This window comes from Cucurbita maxima, unplaced genomic scaffold (genome assembly GCF_002738345.1).
Source record: "Cucurbita maxima cultivar Rimu unplaced genomic scaffold, Cmax_1.0 Cma_Scf00007, whole genome shotgun sequence".
Lineage (NCBI taxonomy): Eukaryota > Viridiplantae > Streptophyta > Magnoliopsida > Cucurbitales > Cucurbitaceae > Cucurbita > Cucurbita maxima.
The window spans coordinates 5,543,449-5,562,883 of NW_019272023.1; the positions used below are offsets into that span (position 1 = coordinate 5,543,449).

A 19,435-nucleotide genomic window follows, 5' to 3' on the forward strand; every position below is an offset into this window, starting at 1 on the left:
AAAAAAAAAAAAAAAAAAAAAAAAAAAAAAAAAAAAAAAAAATGTCTTTAATTAATCCTCCCACGATTTGGGAGCAAACTGGAAGGAACTGAAACAAGCTGAATGTGATTGTCATTACAAATGAGAACAAACCAAGCATTCACAACCAGCCTACAAATTTGAAAACAATCAAACAATGTCCCCTCACAAGTTTGGGAATTGGGAGACAATTCTGCTACCAAATTTAGAAATCTCAGAAGAACCATTCCAAAACTAAAACTCCTCTACATACCCCAGCCATGGCTCAACTAAATCCAGTCAGATCCAAACCAAATCAAAGCCAAAGAGACAAGCAGAGCACGAATCTGCCATTGTCGAGAACCTGTCCGGGGTGTGGCGGAGGAGGGCGAGGAATTCTTGGAGGCAAGGGGAGAAGATGGAGGAGGAGGAAGAGGATGAACAAGAATGGTCACCTTCATGCCATTAAAACACTGCCCATTGCCACAAATGAAGTAGTACCTTTGGGCCTTGTTGAGAGGGATGAAGTCCTTGCCACTGCTCCAATTCCCAAAGGCCCCCTCTGTGGTGCAGTTGTCATACCCTGATTGGTTAACCTCAAACACATTGTATTGGTTCTTCTGATACCTAAATGCTGCCAAATTTTTAGTTTGCAAGGCGTTAGGACTTGGGGTAATGTAATACTAATTATATTTCAACTTCAAAAGAGTGGAGACATGTCTTTCTCAAATCCACTATGAACTAACTTCCACAAATTATACCTAAATTTGCAGTCTTAACAAACCATCAATATCAAATAATACTATTGTATTTGAAGTAATTAATAAGATACTTGTGAGATCTTACATCAATTGAGGAGGAGAAAGAAGCACCCTCACCTCTCCCTACCAGATATGTTTTAAAAACCTTGAGGTAAAGTTCGAAACATAGGGATGAGGCAGAGAAGGAAGGAGCGGACAAATGCCGACTCAGCTGCTCCTTTTTCTTCTAAGAATACAGCATTGCAATCGTGGGTGTTAGACGAACACGACTCTCCACAATGGTATGATATTGTCCACTTTGAGCATAAGCTCTCATGACTTTGCTTTGAGCTTCCCAAAAGGTCTCATACCAATGGTGTTAGAGTTAATAGTCCTCACTTATAAACTCATGATCATTCTTTAAACTAGCGAGGACTTCCATCATTGGAAAGGTATTTTAACTTTTGAGCTTCTTTTGATTAACGAGAAGGATGTGGCACCTCAACACGGAAATCATGCTCAGAACATTTCTTGAATTCAAAAGATCATAAAAACAAGTAAAATGAAACTAAAACTTCCCCTTCAATGTCGAAAGATCTATACAAGAGAGAGAGAGAGAGAGGATTTAGAAGTTACAGATGAGGTCGCCGACGAAGAAGGTGTGGTTGTTAGCCCAGAGAGTGTAGTTGATGCCGGGGTTCCAGCCGCGGTTGGCGCCGACGATGTGGTCGGTAGCGGAGACAGGGAAGACAGAGGCGGCGGTGCAGAGGAGGAGGAAGAAGGGAAGGAGCTGCAGCGAGGCCGGCATTGTGAGAGGGAGGCTCTAATTGTGCCCTAGATTAGCGTGGAAGAGGGGGGGCGAGGATTTGGTTGTTGATATCCAATGGCGCTGGGACAGAGACAGCTGTTGAAGGACCCAGTGCGGGAGACCAATCTGCTGACACACCAACTTTATGGGGTAATTTAAATTTTAAATTTTAAGGTTTGTGATGGAAAGAAATTTTGAACGTTAAATTTGCTTTCTTTCTATGTGAATCTGATTCCTTCTAAATTTTAAATTTTAAGATTTAAACATTTTTTAAAATTAATGAATCTATTGAACATAAAAATAAAATTTGTGTTTAATAGGACAGAGAAGGTGAATTTCTTAAAATGTTGCATTTAGACAAAAATGTAAAGCTAAGGACTAATATGAGATAACCCTTTGAAAGTTTAGAGACTAAACGTAACAATAGGCTTTCTCTTTTTGGATGTTTCGGCACCCTTATAAACAGTGCAATCCACTTTTTTGGGAGCCCAATATTCTTAGTGACACATCCTTCCATGTCTAATTTTGATACAATTTATATCAGTTCAAGCTCACTTCTAGCATATATTGTCATTTTTGGACTTTTTCTTTCAAGTTTTCCCTCGTGGTTTTAAAACATGTCTACTAAGAAGAGATTTTCACACCTTTATAAAAAATGTTTCGCTCCCCTCTCCAATCAATGTCCCTTTCGAACTTCTCCTCAAAATTTTAAAACGCGTCTATTAGGAAGAGGTTTCACAAGTTTCTTTCCCTCTCCAACCAACTAAGGTAGAATCTCCCTAAATTTGTAGTTTAATTTAAAAAAAGTAAATAATAATTTATTTATTTTTTTTACAAAGTTTAGAAATTTGAAAAAAAAAAACATATTTATGAAATAGCATCCCACCCACTTTTGAAATTTAGAATTTAGAAACTAAACTTAATAAAAAAAATTATTAATGTTTTTTTTTTTTTTTTAATGTATATATGTTTTCTATTAGTTGAGTTGTCGTCTTCTACACATTCGTTGAGTAGTTGAGATTTGAAACTCCATTTGTCTGGAGACTTTATGATTGGAAAATACTTAGAAATTGATTATGGAAATCTAGGAGATGAATTCATTCTGTTTTGACCATGGAGGACGGATAATCAGGACTGACCATTGACAATTGGAGTATTGAAGACACTTTTCTCATCATTTCTCACTAGCTTACTCCTTTTCCGTGAAAGGTTAGCTAGTGATCTCGTCTACTCGACCATATAGTCACTCAAAGTTGTGGGCACGACCCCCTATTTGTACTAGTTCCAATGACTACCCGCATGATCTTTGTCCTCCCATAGGACGGATCTGTCAAGCGAGGTAATCCAACAAAACTATCAAGTCACACAATCTTTAATCGGCTTCATGCCTAGCTCGAGAATACTCATAATCGGCTTTGAGTAATTGGGATTTTCAAGGGTGCACACAACACAACAACAGTGGCCTTTTCTAGATACCCTCCAATGTTGTTTTTGTCGATTTGATATCAATTACAGGTCCCTTACTTTAATTTTATACCAACTTCCAACTAACAAATGTGTTAGACCCTATGAGCTCTAATGTTTCTCATGTAAAAGGGAGTATGCTTAAACAATCTAGTCCATTAGCTATGTCAGTAGTAAGGATCACACAGGTCTTAGTTGCAATTAAAAGGAAAAGGGAGTTTCATCTTTCATAGAGACAGGCTTAAATCTAGAGGGGTACGCGGAATCAAGTGGATATGAAGATATTACGATGACTCATGATTTATGGCACAGGACAATGCAACAGAACCTCGTCAAAGGATATTGGATTCTATGCTATTTTTGTTATTTGTCCATTTGTTGAGGCGTTGAAAATAGTTTTTACATTATGATGGTAACAGATCCAGCTGAGATATTGTTCCCTAAGAACATATGTATAACTTGATTTTGTGTGGGTTTTGTGGAGGGGACCAACCCCACACTGGTTTCTATTATTTGCATATTTGTAGCAGTAAATAACTTAGGGATGCCTGAACTAAAAAGCCTATTCTATAGCTTCTAGTAAGCTTCTGATTCTCTCACTTTTGCTCCATATTCTTTCCTTAATTGCCACTTGCCAATTCCCCCGCCTTTGCTTCCATTAATCAGCTAAGTGGGTCTCGAATCGGAAGCGGGGATGTGCTTAAATCTGTTAAAACTATATCTAGTAAACTGAAACCGTATATATATATACACACCATAGCCAATATTTCTCCTTTCATTTTCTTTCTCCTATTTCTTTGTATTCATCTTGATCGAGTGTGTGCGTTGTTGTGCGATCTTAACGGGAGACAGGAGACACTGAGTGAAGAAGAGCGTTGAAAAGAAAAAAGAGAAAGGAAAAGGAGAGTAAGCTAGAGATTTATGAACATTCCTTTTATGATTTTGTGTACTGATGTGGGAGAAAGAAAGATATAGTTAGATGTCTCTAGGATCAACAAATATCCCTGCTGATGAAGGTGGAGATTTGATCCAATTACACTCATCCCCTTCCAAATCTCTCAGCTTCTTGATGCACCATAAATCTTCACTCCATGAAAATCTTCTCCAATGGGGTATGGCGGCTCTCACAGGATCCTGTTGGCCTACCTCTGCTACTACCGCCCCACATCCCACATCATCCTTAGCCATGTTATGCACGAATCTGCATAGAAACTTCAGGAGCCGTGGCCCATCACTTCCTCTCATGGATAGTCCATACAAGAAATACACCCCAAATTGACTGAACACATCTGGAAATGAAGGTAATCTAAGCCATGGTAGCCATGAATCCAACACTCTACTCCCCATGCAACATGCATAAGTTAGCTTAGACACTCCCTTAACCTGCAACTTGAAAACTTCTTTAGTGTTCCACACACTCAACACTGCAAAGCTCTGAGGAAGAATCCCAGTTTCAGGGTTCCAATTAGGAAGCAGCTTCTTAGGAACTGCCATGAAAGTGCCCAAATTAAGCTTGTTGGACAAAATGGCGTCAATGTCCATGGGGAAGAGCTCCGCATTTGCAAAGAGTTGGCGATAAATTTTAACAACAACGTGCGGGGGAATGCGCACAATGGCAACCCCTGAGCTTATTGGCTTGTAGTGAGCATGGACAGGCTGAACCAACACTGTGGGTGATCTGAATTTTGTGTATGAAAACTTGTGTGTAAACATGTTGATGCAGGGCTGGTTAGCGCATTCTGTTGCAATATATGCATAGTCTGCACCCTTTTGCTTGCACCATTTCTCTACATGTTCGACTAGTTTTGTGCCAACTCCTAACCTCCTGCATTGCACAACTAACATTTAACAATATCATACTATTGTAGAGATTTATGATTCCAAATAGTAAAAAACATCGACAGACCTGTGAGTAGTAGAGACCCTTAAGCCCAAAATATAAGCGAGGTTCAGAGGATGATGAGAATGGCCTGGTGTGACATGTTTGATACATCCTCTTATAACACCAACGATATCTCTTGCTTCTCCATACTCTGCAACCTGTGACACAATTCCCAAAAAACCTTCCTATTTAAAAGGTGCCACTTTAAAAACACATACAAATAAATGAGCATTTACCAGCATGAGGTGCAAAGGGAAGTGGCGAATGCGGCAAATAGGATCACCCAGAAGATCGGTGAAAATAGAAGCCTTCCCTTTCTGTCCGACATCACACTGCCTCTCCAGCTCCTCCACCGACACCTTATCCCTCTCTTCACAGTATGCTCTCACTACAATCAAATTATTACTATTTTGCTCTGTAATGATTTGTAGCCTATATTCATCAGCTATCTTCTGCACCATAGCTTTGTTTGACAGAGGAGGAAAGCTCTAGTTTTAGGGGATTGTGTTTGGAGCTTCAATCCCACCATTTCCCTTATTTATACACCATTTTAGAAACTCTAATTAAGTGGGTCTCACCTTAATCCACGTTTTAAGATGGATTGAATTCATTAATGATGTTCTCCTAATGACTATGAATCATTTAATTATTTCTTCAATTATTGTTTCATTAGCTCCTTTATATTCAACAAGAATATAAGGTTATAAAACAGAGAGATACTTCAAAAAGCCCCTCGCATTTATATATTTTAAACCCACTTGGTGGCTATGATGAGACCTTCATGATGCCCATGGTGATGCCAATTATGATCCGCTCAATCTTGTCCAAGTGCTATTTCATTCGGCAATCGCGTCGAAGGAATGAATCATGGGTCTCCACAATAGTTGGAGCTTCCACCTAAACGCCCCGTACCAATGAATATGTATCATGATCAACCTCTTAATTAGCGGATGTGGGACTCCCTCTCAACCGAAACAATTAGGATTGTTGCGTTGAGATAAGTTCGTGGAATTAAGGCGGTGTATGGGAAGACGAGTTGTGAAAAACATTTCTTTTTAGGGGAAAAGAGAATTTGATTTGAAATTTTGGTACATTCGGGTCTGTGTCACCAACTTTGTTTCACAGACATGTCTTCAAAGACAAAGAAACAAAACATGGTTAATATAAGAAACCTGAAAGCAAAATTTGGAGAAGGAGATGTTCAGATAAATGTGAATATATTGGCATTATCTAAACTTCTAACACACAAAACAAAATGTTTGTTGTGGAGTCAAATCAAATCAACCCAATCCAAGAATACGTTAGAATATGAATAAAGTTTCACATCAATTATAGGTTAGGAATAGTCGATTTGTCAGACTTTTTTTTACGTAAAGCTATTGATTATATATCAGGTCCATAACTGTAATAGTCGAAGTCCATTACTAGTAGATATTGTCCGCTTTGACTCATTACATATCATCTCAGGGAGATATTTTTTGTTTAAAATGTTTGGTTTCGTTCCCTCGTAACAACCCTTGCTTAGTTTTGTTTATGAGTGATTTCTAGCCATATCTATTATAACCTTGTTCTTTTTCATAATGGATACCGAAAATTCTTTGATTAAAAAAACTATCTTACTAGATCCCGCTTTATCAAAGAGGTACTAATTTGATTAAAAATATATATATATTCTCTTATGAAGTTCTGTTCGGCTTTATTAAATTAATGAAAAAAAGAAGGAATCTCATTCTACATTAAGGATTTGATAGCTACCTGCGTTCCATTCTTTACCTAATCAACCCTAATCTCGAGAGGTATTTAAATGGATAAATATGCCACATTCTACGAGCCACTAGTGAGAATTCCCCCTCTAAGCTAGGGCTTTTAACTTTTTCTTTTTTCTTTGTTTTTTTTTTTGGAAAAGTTAGCCACCTAGCTAGGGTTGATATGGTTGATTAAAGAACATAAAATAAATATAATGAACCAAAAGTAGAGCCGTCACCAACATTATAGACTTGCATTATTTTAATCTCAAAAAGAGCTGAATTGGTTGTATCTGTATATGAATATCTCCCACCTTTAATTTTAAATATTTCATATATACATTATTCTGTTGCATAAATTTAATTAATTAGATTTATATATTCTTGTTCACACACCACTTTTGCCACATATATTATATTTGCCCAAATATATATTAAGTTATTTTCTTTGATCTTAGAATGTTCGATATATCTTTCCTAATTTTCAATTTTTAAAAATAAATACACATTCTGATTGGATATCCATCAAAACCCATATCTTATATGTCAAACAAAATTAATTAAATTGGGGTGACATCATATACTAATCACCTTATTATTTTTTTATTTTTTATTTTCCTTTCCTTTTATAATTTAATTGGCTTACGTCTTTTATCCATGAAAACCCATATCTTTTTTTTTTTCGATTTAATAACAATTCTTTCTTAAAAAAGTCACTCACTCATAACTTACCTAAACTATGATCGTATAGTTCGCCCCTATCCAATACATAGAGATCCTAATCAACCATCCTTTCGAAACATATGATTAGTTTTCAAAAATCATCGACCAATATCAAGTGATTAAAATTAAAATTCTGGTCCTCTTTCGAAATAAAAAATAAAAATATAGGCTCACCTTATACGATGACCTTGGTGGCTAATACCCAATCCCACACCGTCTAATTACCATAAAATCAATATATCACATGCAATCAAATCATGCTAAACATAGGTCTTACAATAATTTAACAATACATTTTACATTTAAATCATGCCTAACCAATCATATATCAATCACATGTATACCTATTTAACAAATTTAAAAACCAAAAATATTTTGTTCCAAATCTCTTTTAAAGGGTTTCATTCATAACTTGAAATAGATCGAATTTGTGTTCTCCAACCTCATTCAACTCACAGGAGATTAGCTCATTTTCTTATACACGACCTCAAAAAGTGTCATGACATTCATTGTTTGACAGCATTTGTTATAGGGGAATGTCATGAGATGCAAATGCATGTCCCGAACTATCTGCAAAATCTAACATGCAAACAAATAACATGTCTTCTTGAATTTGGTTCACGTAGTTAATATTACCATCTCTCATTGAGTGAAATGTTGTGTTCGAATTCCATGTGCATGCCTGATGGTCTTGATCCATTCAAAGCTAAGTTATTACGGGCCGATTTTTAATTTTTTTAAAAAAGAAATTGAGAAAATAAGGCAAGATAGCCAAAAATAAGAAGTAATAAACTATAGAGGGAATTGTAGCAATGAGGACATAATCAACTTTGGATGCCAAAAAGTTAATGGCAGCACATTCCACATTCGAGATAGACATCAACTTCCCATCAACTTGGCTACCCTTATTCTTTCTTATCATTTATTGCTAAAAAATAATCCTTTTTTTTTTTTTTTAATTCCCATTATAAACTGAAAAGGGACATCACTTTTTTTTTTCCTTCTTCTTTTCCATATCTACCTCTTGGAATATTCACAATTAAATATAAGTAGATATTAATAAAATAAATTACATCATAATTCATTAATTTCACTTACTCAAATATATAAACGACTAAATTTGGATTTTATTAAAGTGAGAAAAATGATATAGAATATTAAGTGTTTGCATTAAAAAAAAAAAAAAAAATTGTAACGCATTAAAGTTATTAATCTAAATAGAAAATTCCTAAATTAATCCCCGTTTAATTATATCTTTTAATCCAATATTTAAACAAAATTTGTCCAAGTTTTTTAATTTTTGTTTTAAAAAAATAGCACCATAATGTGTGGAGGAGCATGTGTCGAGTAATTAAAGCCTCCTTAAAGTTTGTAAATCATAATTAATAGAAAAGGCGATGCTTTGGAGATTTTTATTCATTTTTTTATATTTAATAAATGTTTAAAAAATGTTGAAAGTCGTTTTATTTTGTCAACTGCCGAAAGCTACATTTTTATTATTATTTATTTATTTATTTATGGTTAATTAAAGGATGAATATCATAAATAATGATCTAAACATTTTGTGAAGTGTGATGGTTTAAATTCATAATCTTTTTTAATGGATAATCTAATTGCAATGAAAATAAATAAATAACAATAATAATAATAGCCCAACGCACTCTTTCTGGGCCATAACCCGATTATAGCCCAATAACTTTAAACCTGACTCCCACCACTTGGGCCCATGGCCCATACCAGTCAAAAGGGCTACTCTGCATCTTCTTTCTGCCTGGGAATCATTTTCCCGAGAAAGTGGAGTAGAATATCCGGCGAGAAAACTATGAGAACGGGTATTTCGACAAAAATTGGAGTGTTGTTGCCATTTCCATACTGCGACGTCTTATGGAAATGGCTACCAATTCATGGCTTTCCTCAAGTTGCTTCACCTCCTCTCCATCTTCCACGTCTCCTACTTCTCAAGTTGCTTCTGGCCTCTCATCACCTTCGGAAAGTTCTTGAACTTCGGGTATCTCCTTCTCTCCCTCTCTCTCTGATGTGCTAGTCTGCCTCGAATGTAGCAATTTGTTGGTGCATTTTGCTTGCTAAGCCATATGACACTGTTCTACGCTGTTAAATATCGAGAAAGTTAAATTTGGGCGTTTTGTAATTTATAACTATGTTTGTTTACCTGTGCGTGCGTATTTTTAGAATGAATTTAATGATTAAAGTTCCCTGAATACCTTAAACTTATTGGATTGGGAGATATTTGCACTGTGGAGATAATTGTTAGTTTGGGATGGCTTTTGAGCAGTTCAACGAACGTAAAAAGCATTTGAAGTGAAAGTTTTCTTATACAATTTTCACAATCACTTTTGATTTTTTAGCCAAAAACAATGAAAAATTGTAGGAAGTACATTTTACCCTTCCAAATTCAACCCATTCTAAAGTTGGAACCCTTGGCAATCTTTGGAGCTTTAGTTGAGTTTTCTTCTTTTTGAAAGAATGAATGGTTGCGTTGCACCAAAATGCAAGTATCGGAGTGAAGCACTAGGTGGAGACCAGCGCCTGATCAAAAGCTTAGAGAGATCACAAAGAAAAACTACGTAATTAGGTAAACAAACAAAAGATTAAGATAAGTACAAACTTATTTAGTTTTAGGTCAGCCTCAAAGAAAGTATAAGGGTAACATTATCTGTTCTCCCAGGATCCATTTGCACCCAACCTTTCTTTTGGAACACTTTCCTGTTTCCAACACTGCCAATGAAACACAGAAAACAAGAGACTACTTTCATCAGTATGTAAGAAGCATTTTGAGCCTTTTTGCTTCTCATTCTTGGGCTCCTTACAATAGATTATGTCATGGACATTGGGATACAATTTTATAATGCACATTGAATCCAAGGAAGATCCTGCAACAAGGGCAAGGCCTCAAAGTTGAATTTGTGAGAAAGTAATCTTGGAAGATCCAAACAACGAATCAATATGTAGGCAGTGAGGGCTGCTTCGAGTATTCATTAGCCTGGTAATGACCCCAAGATCTAAACTCTTGAAAATTTCAATGTTATCTCGGTTTGAGCTATTATTTTGCTAATAATTTGAAGAACTACCAGGAGTAAGAGCTTTGCCACCTTTTTTCCTGAAAAAAAAAAACAAGAAAAAAAAAGGGAAAAACTCTTGAAATTTTAGGTTCTCTTCATTATGATGCCAGCTCTTGTTCAAGTCTTCTGGAAACTTGAAATCTAGAAAATGAGTCTACTTTCTTTACTTGTAATTCACTTTAACAGCTTTGTTGTTGAGATCGTTAAAAGGCAAGCAGGAACTTTATTCTTGTCAACCTTTTGTGCTACTACAAGAGGACTTTGCAATGAAATCCTACGGATTGTGAATCTGAAATGAAATCCTGTGGATTCTGAAAGGGCTAACAGGAATCCTAGTATATATTTTCAAGGCCATAACATATATACAGTTGAACCCTAGTGGATTCTTGCTCATTGACAGAAAGACATGTTTTTCAATTCAAGATGTTGAAGATTTGTCACTGACATTCAAATGTCAAAATTATTGTTAGATTTTATAACTGCACTGCTTGGTATGGTATTTAGTAGATGGGAATGAGAGAGGTTTTGTTATAATTTCCTAAGATTACAGTCTGATCATTAAAAGGTAAGACATGGGACTTTTCCTTTAAAATTTTGGTTTGATTTGATCAAAACAAAGACAACTGAGGGAGGGGAGATCTAAGCTCAATAAATGTTGGTTGTTCAAAGATTGTGGCTAAGATTTGGGTCCTCCTTTGGTTGGACAACTTTTTTTCGGTTGATGTTGGTTTTGTTGACTATGTTGGATGTTTGTCTCAGCCCAGTTTGGATGCTTTAGGGATGGTTCATTAGTTGTAGCTTCTTTTCACATTTTTTAGTTTTAGTTCTATAAACAATATTATAAATTTGATCACTTTACAAAGTCTTTTCAAAAAAAATTTGATTTGTTTTTAGCTAATTGATGTTAAAATTTTAAAATTTTTAAATTTAGAAACTTATTTTAAAGCTATTCTAAGGGGGAAAAAAGTGTTAATTAAAGTTTAAAAATCACCATCAAAGTTATTAAAAAAAAAAAAAAAAACTTGGAAGATTCAATTAGACTTATAGTTTGTCAATTTAAAGACATCTATTATTAATCAAAAAGTATTCTTTTATCTCTTCTATTCATAATGTAATCAAATAAAAATAATCGAGAATATGTTGGCTCGTTTTTGTCTAGGATAAAACAATGGGTTTTCTTTTCAATCACTTGTCACATTCAAATACATAAAGGAAATTGACTTATATAAATCTGGTCGAAAGTTCAAATCTAGATTCAAGTAAATTATTTCATTTTAATAACTTTCTAGTATCGAGAAATTTACTAAAAGAAATTGACTTATAGAAGTCTTGTCGAAAGTTCAAATCTAGATTGAAGCAAATTATTTCATTCTAATAACTTCTTGTTTCAGGAAAAAAATGAATTTTCAATAAGAAATTGAACCAAAAAAAAAAAACAGAAGTTAATACAAATTCGAAAACTTATTTATTTGTTTTTGAGTTGAACAAATAAGTTAGTGTGTGTTTTATTTTTAAAGATGGAAGATATAGTTTGTGAGGTTGGATCACAGAGAATACATATTCAAATTCATTCAATTGATTGAAGAATTTGGGCATTACAAATTGAAACAAGAATTTGGTGGGAGAATTTTTAGTGTCTCTTTCTTTTTCAAAAATCTCATTACTATCTTCCCATCTCCAAAAATCGGTCAAATCTTCTCTTCTTCTGTGTGTATTTACAGATTAATTTCATGGAGAATTCGCCCCATTCTTAAACCCCAAAACTCCAATCCAGATTAATTAATGTTGGAAAATCTTTCCCGATATCGCCGCCGCTAGCGCCGCCGTAAAATTGGGATCTTTTGTCAACGAAGAAGCCATCTGTTCGACGAGAAACTTTTGCACTTCCGGCGAGTCAAATCTTGGGTTGGAAATCGTTTTAGCTTCTGTCGTCGGTTTGGGCGGCGCAGACAAGGATCTCGGAGCTGCCGTGAGCGGCGCCGGAGCTATGCTGACAGAACGGGCGGAAGTGGGTTCGATCTGAGATGCCTGTGGATGGTTATGTTCGCCTTCATATGTGGCCACCAGAACTGATTGATCTTCTACACTTCTTTGAACCTGCAAAATCCAAATTTCATAATCAAACCATGTCCAAAACTTCAAACAAAACTCAAAAGATTTTAAGTAATATTATTAAATTTACCTTCTTCTTGACAGGGCAGGTTGGGGCAAAAGAGCATTTGAAATAAGCTCTAGGACAAGGATTATCTCTAGTGACCTTTTGGCCATATTTCCTCCATTGATATCCATCTTTAACAACCTGCAAATTCAAATCAAGAACATGGGTAAGTTCATCTCCCATTTTGAAAAGTGGGTTTGTTTTGGGGGCGTAAGACCTCACCAGATTTGAATCAGAAGCTCCAATTTTGACTTGAACTGTCGTGATTTTAGCAGATTTGTTAATGGTTTCCTGTTTTGGTTCCTTGAAAGAGTCTTCATCAGTTGAGCTACTCTCAGAACTCTCAGATTTCCTCTTCTTTGAAGAACAACAAATCTCCTTTTCTCCACTTTTGTTCATCTGTTCCATCAAATGCCCTCTCAAAGTGTTGTAATTTTCACACACAACAGACAACATTTCAGTCAATTTCTTGTTCTCTGCATTCACCCTCTTCAATTCCTCCATTAAAGCCCCAGTCTGAAATTGAAAAACAGAAACAACCCCATCATTAAAAACAACACAAACTCTCTGTTTGGGAACCTAGAATTTGAAATGAATCAAACACACCCACCTCTTCTTTCACAGAAACCTTCCTCTCAACCTCCATGTAATTCCTCTCCTTCTGCAGAAATAAAAAGAAAAACAAAACCCCTCAAGAACAGTCCGAGAGAAACAGAGAAGCAAAGGAACAGATATTGAGGGCTCCACTCACCGGAGCGTCGCCGGAGAATCTGAGAGGTTGAAGATTGAGATCTAGAGAAGTGTCAACAGAATCCAACCAAGAAGAATCAGCGGCCATGAGGGGAAGTTTGAAAAGAAGAAAAGGTAGGATTTTGGGAAGACCCAGATGGGGTTGGGAGAGGATATATAGAAGTGGAAGTGGGAATTTGAGAGAAGAGGTTCTGATTTGGTGTGCGGATTTTGGCATATTTGAATGAATGAATGAATGGAAGGAAGGGGAAAGAGGGCCATGTCGGTCGGATTCAAAGTCAATCAACAACTCGTGCTTCATTGTTGAATCTAATTAGGAATAAAGATAGAATGGGACCTTTCCCTATCCTATAAGGTGATACTAATTCTAACGACGTTTAATAAGTTTCTAAAACCTCGTTTCATAACCATTTAATTTTTTAAAGTCTATGATTAAAAACATTTATCTTAAGTAATTTCTATTGAATGTCGTGTAATTTTTTGTTGATTGATTTTAATAAAGCTGTGAATGATTGTATTCAACGTCTTGTTTATAGAATTCTTTGCTTAGGTACGATTATTTTCACATTTCGAAGTCAAAGTTTTGAAAAGAAAAAAAAAAATACTTGTCTAGTTTAATAATTTTTTTAAAAATAAATTTATAAACTATACTCTTTCCTGTAGGTTTGTTTTGTTTTGTTATTTTCTTTGTACTTGTATTTCCAAAGACCCAAGTCAAGTTTTAAAGTAAAAAAGTAGTTTTTAAATTTTTAAATTTTTATTTTTTAAATTTGACTAAAAGTTTGAAAAGTGTGGTAAGAAAATTGGGAAGAAATAAAAGAAGTTTCAAAATTTAATTTCTCAATTCTCAAACAAATTTATTCGAATGTTTATGAGATGTTTTATTTTTTTTTTTTTTTTTTGTAAATAAAATAATTAGAGATGTTTTTCTCTCAATTTGACTCCAATATAAAGAGATTTTTGTTACATATTTGTAATAAAGTTAGAAATTATGATGAAATTGAGTCGTTGGTTAATTAGGATGCCTTTGATTTCATATATTTTAAAGGTTGACATTTGTTCTTTTTTTTAAATCATTTGAAGTTGACTAAAAATATGGTCAATGTGGTCAATGTTACGATGTTTGGTTCAAACAACTCAATTTTTTAGTTTTTTTTTTTTTTTTTAAATTGACATACAAAAAGATCCAATTTTTAAATTGACATAATATATATATATACGGTTTACCGCATGGAAAAGAATTAGAATAATAATTGGAGAAAGAAAAAAGATTTGAGAAAAATAAAATATGAAATTAAGAAGAGGTCTGTTGACCAGATACTCTGTTCCCAGCTGTTGTCTGGTCTGGAGGTGGAGCCTTTATCCTCTTCCTCACGTTTTATAAACATTTTCCACGTGTCCTTATTTTATCCATTTTTTTAATCGCTAATTAAAAGTTCTTTTTCTAAAAATAAAATCAATATATTTTTCTTTATAAAAAAATACATCTCCACACGGCTTTAGGGCACAAGGTATCGCCACGTCACCATATACTTTTATTTTATTTTATTTTCACATCCACATCTGCAATGGCATTTAACACGAGACTCAAACATAAGTATTGTTAATTTGAAACTAATTTTAAATTATTGTTAATTGCATATAGATAAATCAAAACAATAATTTTATTCCCATGTTTTAATGGAAGAAAACCATATAATTGTAATTAAAAAAAATTAAAAGAGAAAGAGAGGGAGAGAAAAATTTGTGTTTTATTCTGGCTCATGTATATTATTATCCTATTTTTAATATTATTACATTTTATTAAATATATCTTAATTAACTATTTAATACTAATAATCACCGCAAACAAACAATAATTTCAAAATGAAGAGAGAAGAGAGGGTAGGCGAAACTACCCGTCTACCAATGTGGACTTTTTTTTTTTTTTTTTTTTTTTTTTTTTTTTTTTTTTTTTTTTTTTTTAACAATTTTTNTTTTAAATTTTTTTTTTATAAGTTAAATAAGAAATATGTTTTACATTTCTTAGGTATATATATATATATATATAATAAAATTTTCATCTTGTTTTATCTAAAGAAATAAATAGTAATGATAATATTATTAATATATAGGGTTTATATTAAAAAAAAAATAGATTTAGATCTATTGAGACTAACAAAACTTGAACTCGTAACTTTTGCCTATATGGAACGGTACTCCACGAACTTAAAAGAATCACTAGTAAAATCTCGCATCTAGAAGCTTAGTTATTTAATATTTGTATTCCACATTAATCCGGAATGGTATGAAGTTAATGATAGAGACTTTTAAAAAATGGTATAAGCGTTAAAAGGACAATAATAGCCCTAAGGTGGTGGGAGTGGAAAATGGCGAGGTTGATACGGTAAGAAGGAAAGGAGGACTTGACTTTGACTCACAAGCCCTAATTTTCCATTTTCATCACCGTCAAGTTTATTCATTTATTTATTTATTTATTATATTATTCAACACTTTAAAGCATCTAGCCACTTGATTTTGATTACCATTTTTTTCCGTCGTTGAAATTAATTATTAATAAATATCACTTTATTTCATTTATCAAACATATTTTAAACTTTATTCTACTCGACATAAAATTAAAAATTAAAAATTTACAAAACTCGTATAATTTTTTTTTATAAAAAAAAAAAAACAGAATAAAAAACATGGGTTTGTTAGATTAGCAAAGTGGAAAATGTAGAAAACCGGGAAGAACTTCCCCAAAGACTGAAAAATTTTTACTTTAAGAATTAAGTCCATTGAACCCTTTCTCACTTTTTTTTTCTTCTTTACATTATTTCTTTAATAAAAAAAGAATTAAACGAGTTGAAATAATAAACTATTTATGAATCTTAGAAATAATAATAATAATAATAATAATAATAATAATAAGAGAAACGTATACGTGGAATGATGTGATTGGGTGGAAATGGAAGGGGAGTCAGCGTAAATTCTGAATTAGAGTGAACAGTGAAACACGTTGGATTGAGTTGAGTGCACCCAGGAGACTTATAATTTAAAATAATTGATTTACCAGTCAAAACAAAGCACCACGTAATGATGTCATGCATGAGATAATAATAATTATTTAAAAAAAAAAAAAAAAAAAGTCTTCCACGTTTGGAATCACAACACTCATCCATATCCATACACAGAATATTACGTGTTCACCCAACTGGACTGTTTCTATGCCACGTCACTCGCTTAATAATTCTTTCCACTTCCTTTCCTTTTAATAAAAATAATAATAATAAAAAAAAAAGCTTTTAACTCCAAACTTCAATTTTATTATTTAAACTTTATATTTTGATAAAAAAAGAAATTCAATCTCACCACTTTGACTTCAAATTAGAAAGGTTTCTAAAGCATGTGATTGCCCTATAATATGTATCTATTATTTATTATTATTATTATTATTATTATTTCTAAATAAATAAACTTGCTCATTACAGTATTTTTCAATTTTAGGATACAATTTGTTTTTCTTTTGCAATATTAGTTTGATGTTATTTTTTATTTCTTGTTGGTCTCAAACTCAATTTGTATAACACAATGGATGAAGGGCTTCCGAAATCATCAATGTCCAAATCTTTGTCTCATTATCTTTAGCATTATCTCTAGCGACTCGTTTTTTGTTTATTTTTCTTTCGAGTGGGTGAATGTCAGAGGGTTTGCGTGTTTCTCCTCCATCTCCGACATCCCTTAAATCTTCTTCTTCCACTCTCAAATGCCATGTGACTTTTGACTCATTCCTAAATCCTATATTCCTGTATTACTTTTAACCACAGGGTATTACAGTCTATCGTAATATTTTGCTTGTTCTTGCAGTAATTTTAACTAAGCTCAATTTTGTCACCCACCAATGTTTGGCGAAAGTTTTGAACATCATTTTTTTTTTTAATCTTCTCATACTTTTTGTTAGTACCAAACACGAGAGAAACATCAGAGTTTATTAGTTTTTCTTTTTATGATGTTCTAACTTAATTTAAAATTATTCGAAATTTGGGTAACTTTTATTTATTTATATATATATATATATAAAAAAGTAATAAATAAGTACCAACTTAGAGAAATTAATTAAGGGTGCAATTAAAATCCATTAAAAGTCTAAGAGTTAAAATTGAAATGATTTACCAACGGTTAAAATAGGCGGAAGTCAAATTAAAATTAAATATTTAGAAAAATCAAAGTTCACTAGAAGAAGTTAAATTTGGTAACTGGTCAACGTGTTAGAGTGCTTCTAGAAGAACAATTTTTCTGCAAAAGTATTCTAATTAACATAAATGAAGTCATCTTGACTTTGGCATTACCACCTTACCCAAAAACATTGTACAATACATCTTCTCCTCAAAAAATATTCTAGACTACACGATGGATCATATTTTATGTCATAGACATTGAAGCGGAGAACGTGTGCGTGTGATTGGAAGTCTAATTCTTTCTCCTAAATTCAACGATACAAAATGGTCAACTATAGCTTAAAAAAATGATTTAACTTTGGATGAGTGATCCAACCATTAGGGTGCTTTTTGATTGGTGGAATAAGGTATACATATATGGTAGAAAACAAAGTAAAAGTTTTGATATCAAAGATGCATCAGAGCACTTAATTAATAAGAAAAAAGTTAGCATCATTCTACCCTTATTCACATTTCCAAAGCATTTTATAATAAGTGTTTTGGACCTCAAAAGATGTCTTTTATATTCCTTCAAATCCACGTAATAATAATGCCTTTTTGTCTTTAGCAAACAAACAAACCCCACGTTTAAAAAGACATTCTAAAAAATCATTCAATTCCGTATCTTATTTGGATTCCCATACATTTCTTTTAATAAAGAAATCTTGAACCACATTTTATATTGTCTTTATTTGAAACGCTAGGAAATTGAATTCTACTTATGGGTAGTTGCCGGTTTCCACAATAGTATGATATTGCCTACTTTGAGTACAAGTTCTTCCAGAAGAGGTCTCATATCAATCGAGATAACATTCTTTGATTATAAACTCAGGATGATTTCCTAAATAAAATAGTTTTATAGAATATAAATAAATAAATCTAAATTTAATACATTAATTTGGAAAAAAAAAAAAAAGAAAAAAAGAAGAAAAGGTTGGAGAAAAGATGTGTGGAAGTTGGAAGAATCCGACAGGGAGAGGATAGGGAAAAGGCAAAAGGGAGGGTGGGCGGAGGAGAGCCAGGTAAGGTGGTAAGGTACGTAAAGAGGGAATTGAATTGGAGAGGACGGCGTCGTACCGTTCAAAAATGTTGACCATGGCCTTGACCACCACCAAACAAAACAAATAAATTAAACATTTGTTTTTTAATATTGATAAAGAATTGGGAGGTGGTCCAATCAATTTGCACTTATTTCCACCCAATTCTTGAAGAAATGGAATTTGGAAACTGGCTTTTGCTTATTTAAATAATTTTATTCAATTAAATTAAAAATAGACTATTGAGAGAGAGACTTTTGGATTTACAGCCATACCCATTCCAGTTGGCTAGAGCCACCTTCTCAAAACCATCCTTAAATTTATTACGTCACGTTTCAAACACTACATCAATAATTTAACAAGACCAACTTACTTGCATAGTCTAGTTTAATTGGTTGAATTGTCCTCTTTGATAATGAAATTCAAGCCCATTTACCAAGGGCCCAGGAAATGTAGTTGGGTGAAACACATCGGCCCACTCAATGAATGAGAGCCCAATTGGCCCATATCTTGTGATGCTTAGCCTTGCAGGTCATGCGAGTGCTTCCAGCGTCACGGGTGTGAAGGAAAGGTGAGCAGAGGGTTGCTGTAACGATTCACATTTTCCATTATTCTCACCGGAAAAGGTGCAGTTTTAAACCAGGAAGCTATTACTTAATGGAAGAGTCAGAAACCCCTCTTATATTCCTATATTTAACTCTCCTCCTTCCTTGGAAATGAATTTGACTCTCTAAACTCTTTGGGTTTTCGAGGGTGTTTGAGAGTACGGAAAAATCGAGAGGGTTAGCCAGGAAAAACGTGTGGGGTGGTTCACTGGGTATTCTTCGGTGAGTGGCCTCAGGGAGAATTGAC

General features: G+C 33.7%; 3 protein-coding genes and 1 long non-coding RNA gene across 4 annotated transcripts; 1 reads left to right on the forward strand and 3 right to left on the reverse strand.

Moving 5' to 3' along the window:
* Positions 1 to 31: 31 nt before the first annotated feature.
* LOC111482049 (lamin-like protein) lies at positions 32 to 1,663 on the reverse strand. The gene is made up of 2 exons (XM_023127680.1): positions 1,374 to 1,663; positions 32 to 631 (listed from the first exon to the last, which is right to left on the reverse strand). Exons 1-2 carry the CDS (start codon positions 1,543 to 1,545, stop codon positions 288 to 290), a joined length of 516 nt encoding a protein of 171 aa, XP_022983448.1. The 5' UTR covers positions 1,546 to 1,663; the 3' UTR covers positions 32 to 287.
* Positions 1,664 to 3,909: 2,246 nt separating this feature from the next.
* LOC111482048 (probable N-acetyltransferase HLS1) lies at positions 3,910 to 5,500 on the reverse strand. Its single transcript, XM_023127678.1, has 3 exons — positions 5,128 to 5,500; positions 4,916 to 5,049; positions 3,910 to 4,834 (listed from the first exon to the last, which is right to left on the reverse strand). Exons 1-3 carry the CDS (start codon positions 5,350 to 5,352, stop codon positions 3,985 to 3,987), a joined length of 1,209 nt encoding a protein of 402 aa, XP_022983446.1. The 5' UTR covers positions 5,353 to 5,500; the 3' UTR covers positions 3,910 to 3,984.
* Positions 5,501 to 9,136: 3,636 nt separating this feature from the next.
* Positions 9,137 to 12,620, forward strand: LOC111482179. The gene is made up of 2 exons (XR_002718145.1): positions 9,137 to 9,367; positions 12,161 to 12,620. It is a non-coding gene; the product is annotated as an uncharacterized LOC111482179 (long non-coding RNA).
* On the reverse strand, positions 11,979 to 13,635 carry LOC111482178 (probable WRKY transcription factor 40). The gene is made up of 5 exons (XM_023127857.1): positions 13,349 to 13,635; positions 13,208 to 13,258; positions 12,820 to 13,113; positions 12,622 to 12,738; positions 11,979 to 12,536 (listed from the first exon to the last, which is right to left on the reverse strand). Exons 1-5 carry the CDS (start codon positions 13,562 to 13,564, stop codon positions 12,219 to 12,221), a joined length of 996 nt encoding a protein of 331 aa, XP_022983625.1. The 5' UTR covers positions 13,565 to 13,635; the 3' UTR covers positions 11,979 to 12,218.
* Positions 13,636 to 19,435: the final 5,800 nt, after the last annotated feature.

Excerpts from the sequence above, each read along its gene's own strand:
- LOC111482049 (XM_023127680.1), bottom strand. The coding sequence starts at position 1,545 with ATGCCGGCCTCGCTGCAGCTCCTTCCCTTCTTCCTCCTCCTCTGCACC. Across the intron at positions 632-1,373 it reads CTTCGTCGGCGACCTCATCT|CATTTAGGTATCAGAAGAAC; the intron begins GTAACTTCTAAA and ends AAAATTTGGCAG.
- LOC111482048 (XM_023127678.1), bottom strand. The coding sequence starts at position 5,352 with ATGGTGCAGAAGATAGCTGATGAATATAGGCTACAAATCATTACAGAG. Across the intron at positions 5,050-5,127 it reads TCCCTTTGCACCTCATGCTG|GTTGCAGAGTATGGAGAAGC; the intron begins GTAAATGCTCAT and ends ATTGTGTCACAG. Across the intron at positions 4,835-4,915 it reads AGGGTCTCTACTACTCACAG|GAGGTTAGGAGTTGGCACAA; the intron begins GTCTGTCGATGT and ends TGTGCAATGCAG.
- LOC111482178 (XM_023127857.1), bottom strand. The coding sequence starts at position 13,564 with ATGCCAAAATCCGCACACCAAATCAGAACCTCTTCTCTCAAATTCCCA. Across the intron at positions 13,259-13,348 it reads GATTCTCCGGCGACGCTCCG|AAGGAGAGGAATTACATGGA; the intron begins GTGAGTGGAGCC and ends TTATTTCTGCAG. Across the intron at positions 12,739-12,819 it reads GAGCTTCTGATTCAAATCTG|GTTGTTAAAGATGGATATCA; the intron begins GTGAGGTCTTAC and ends TTGAATTTGCAG.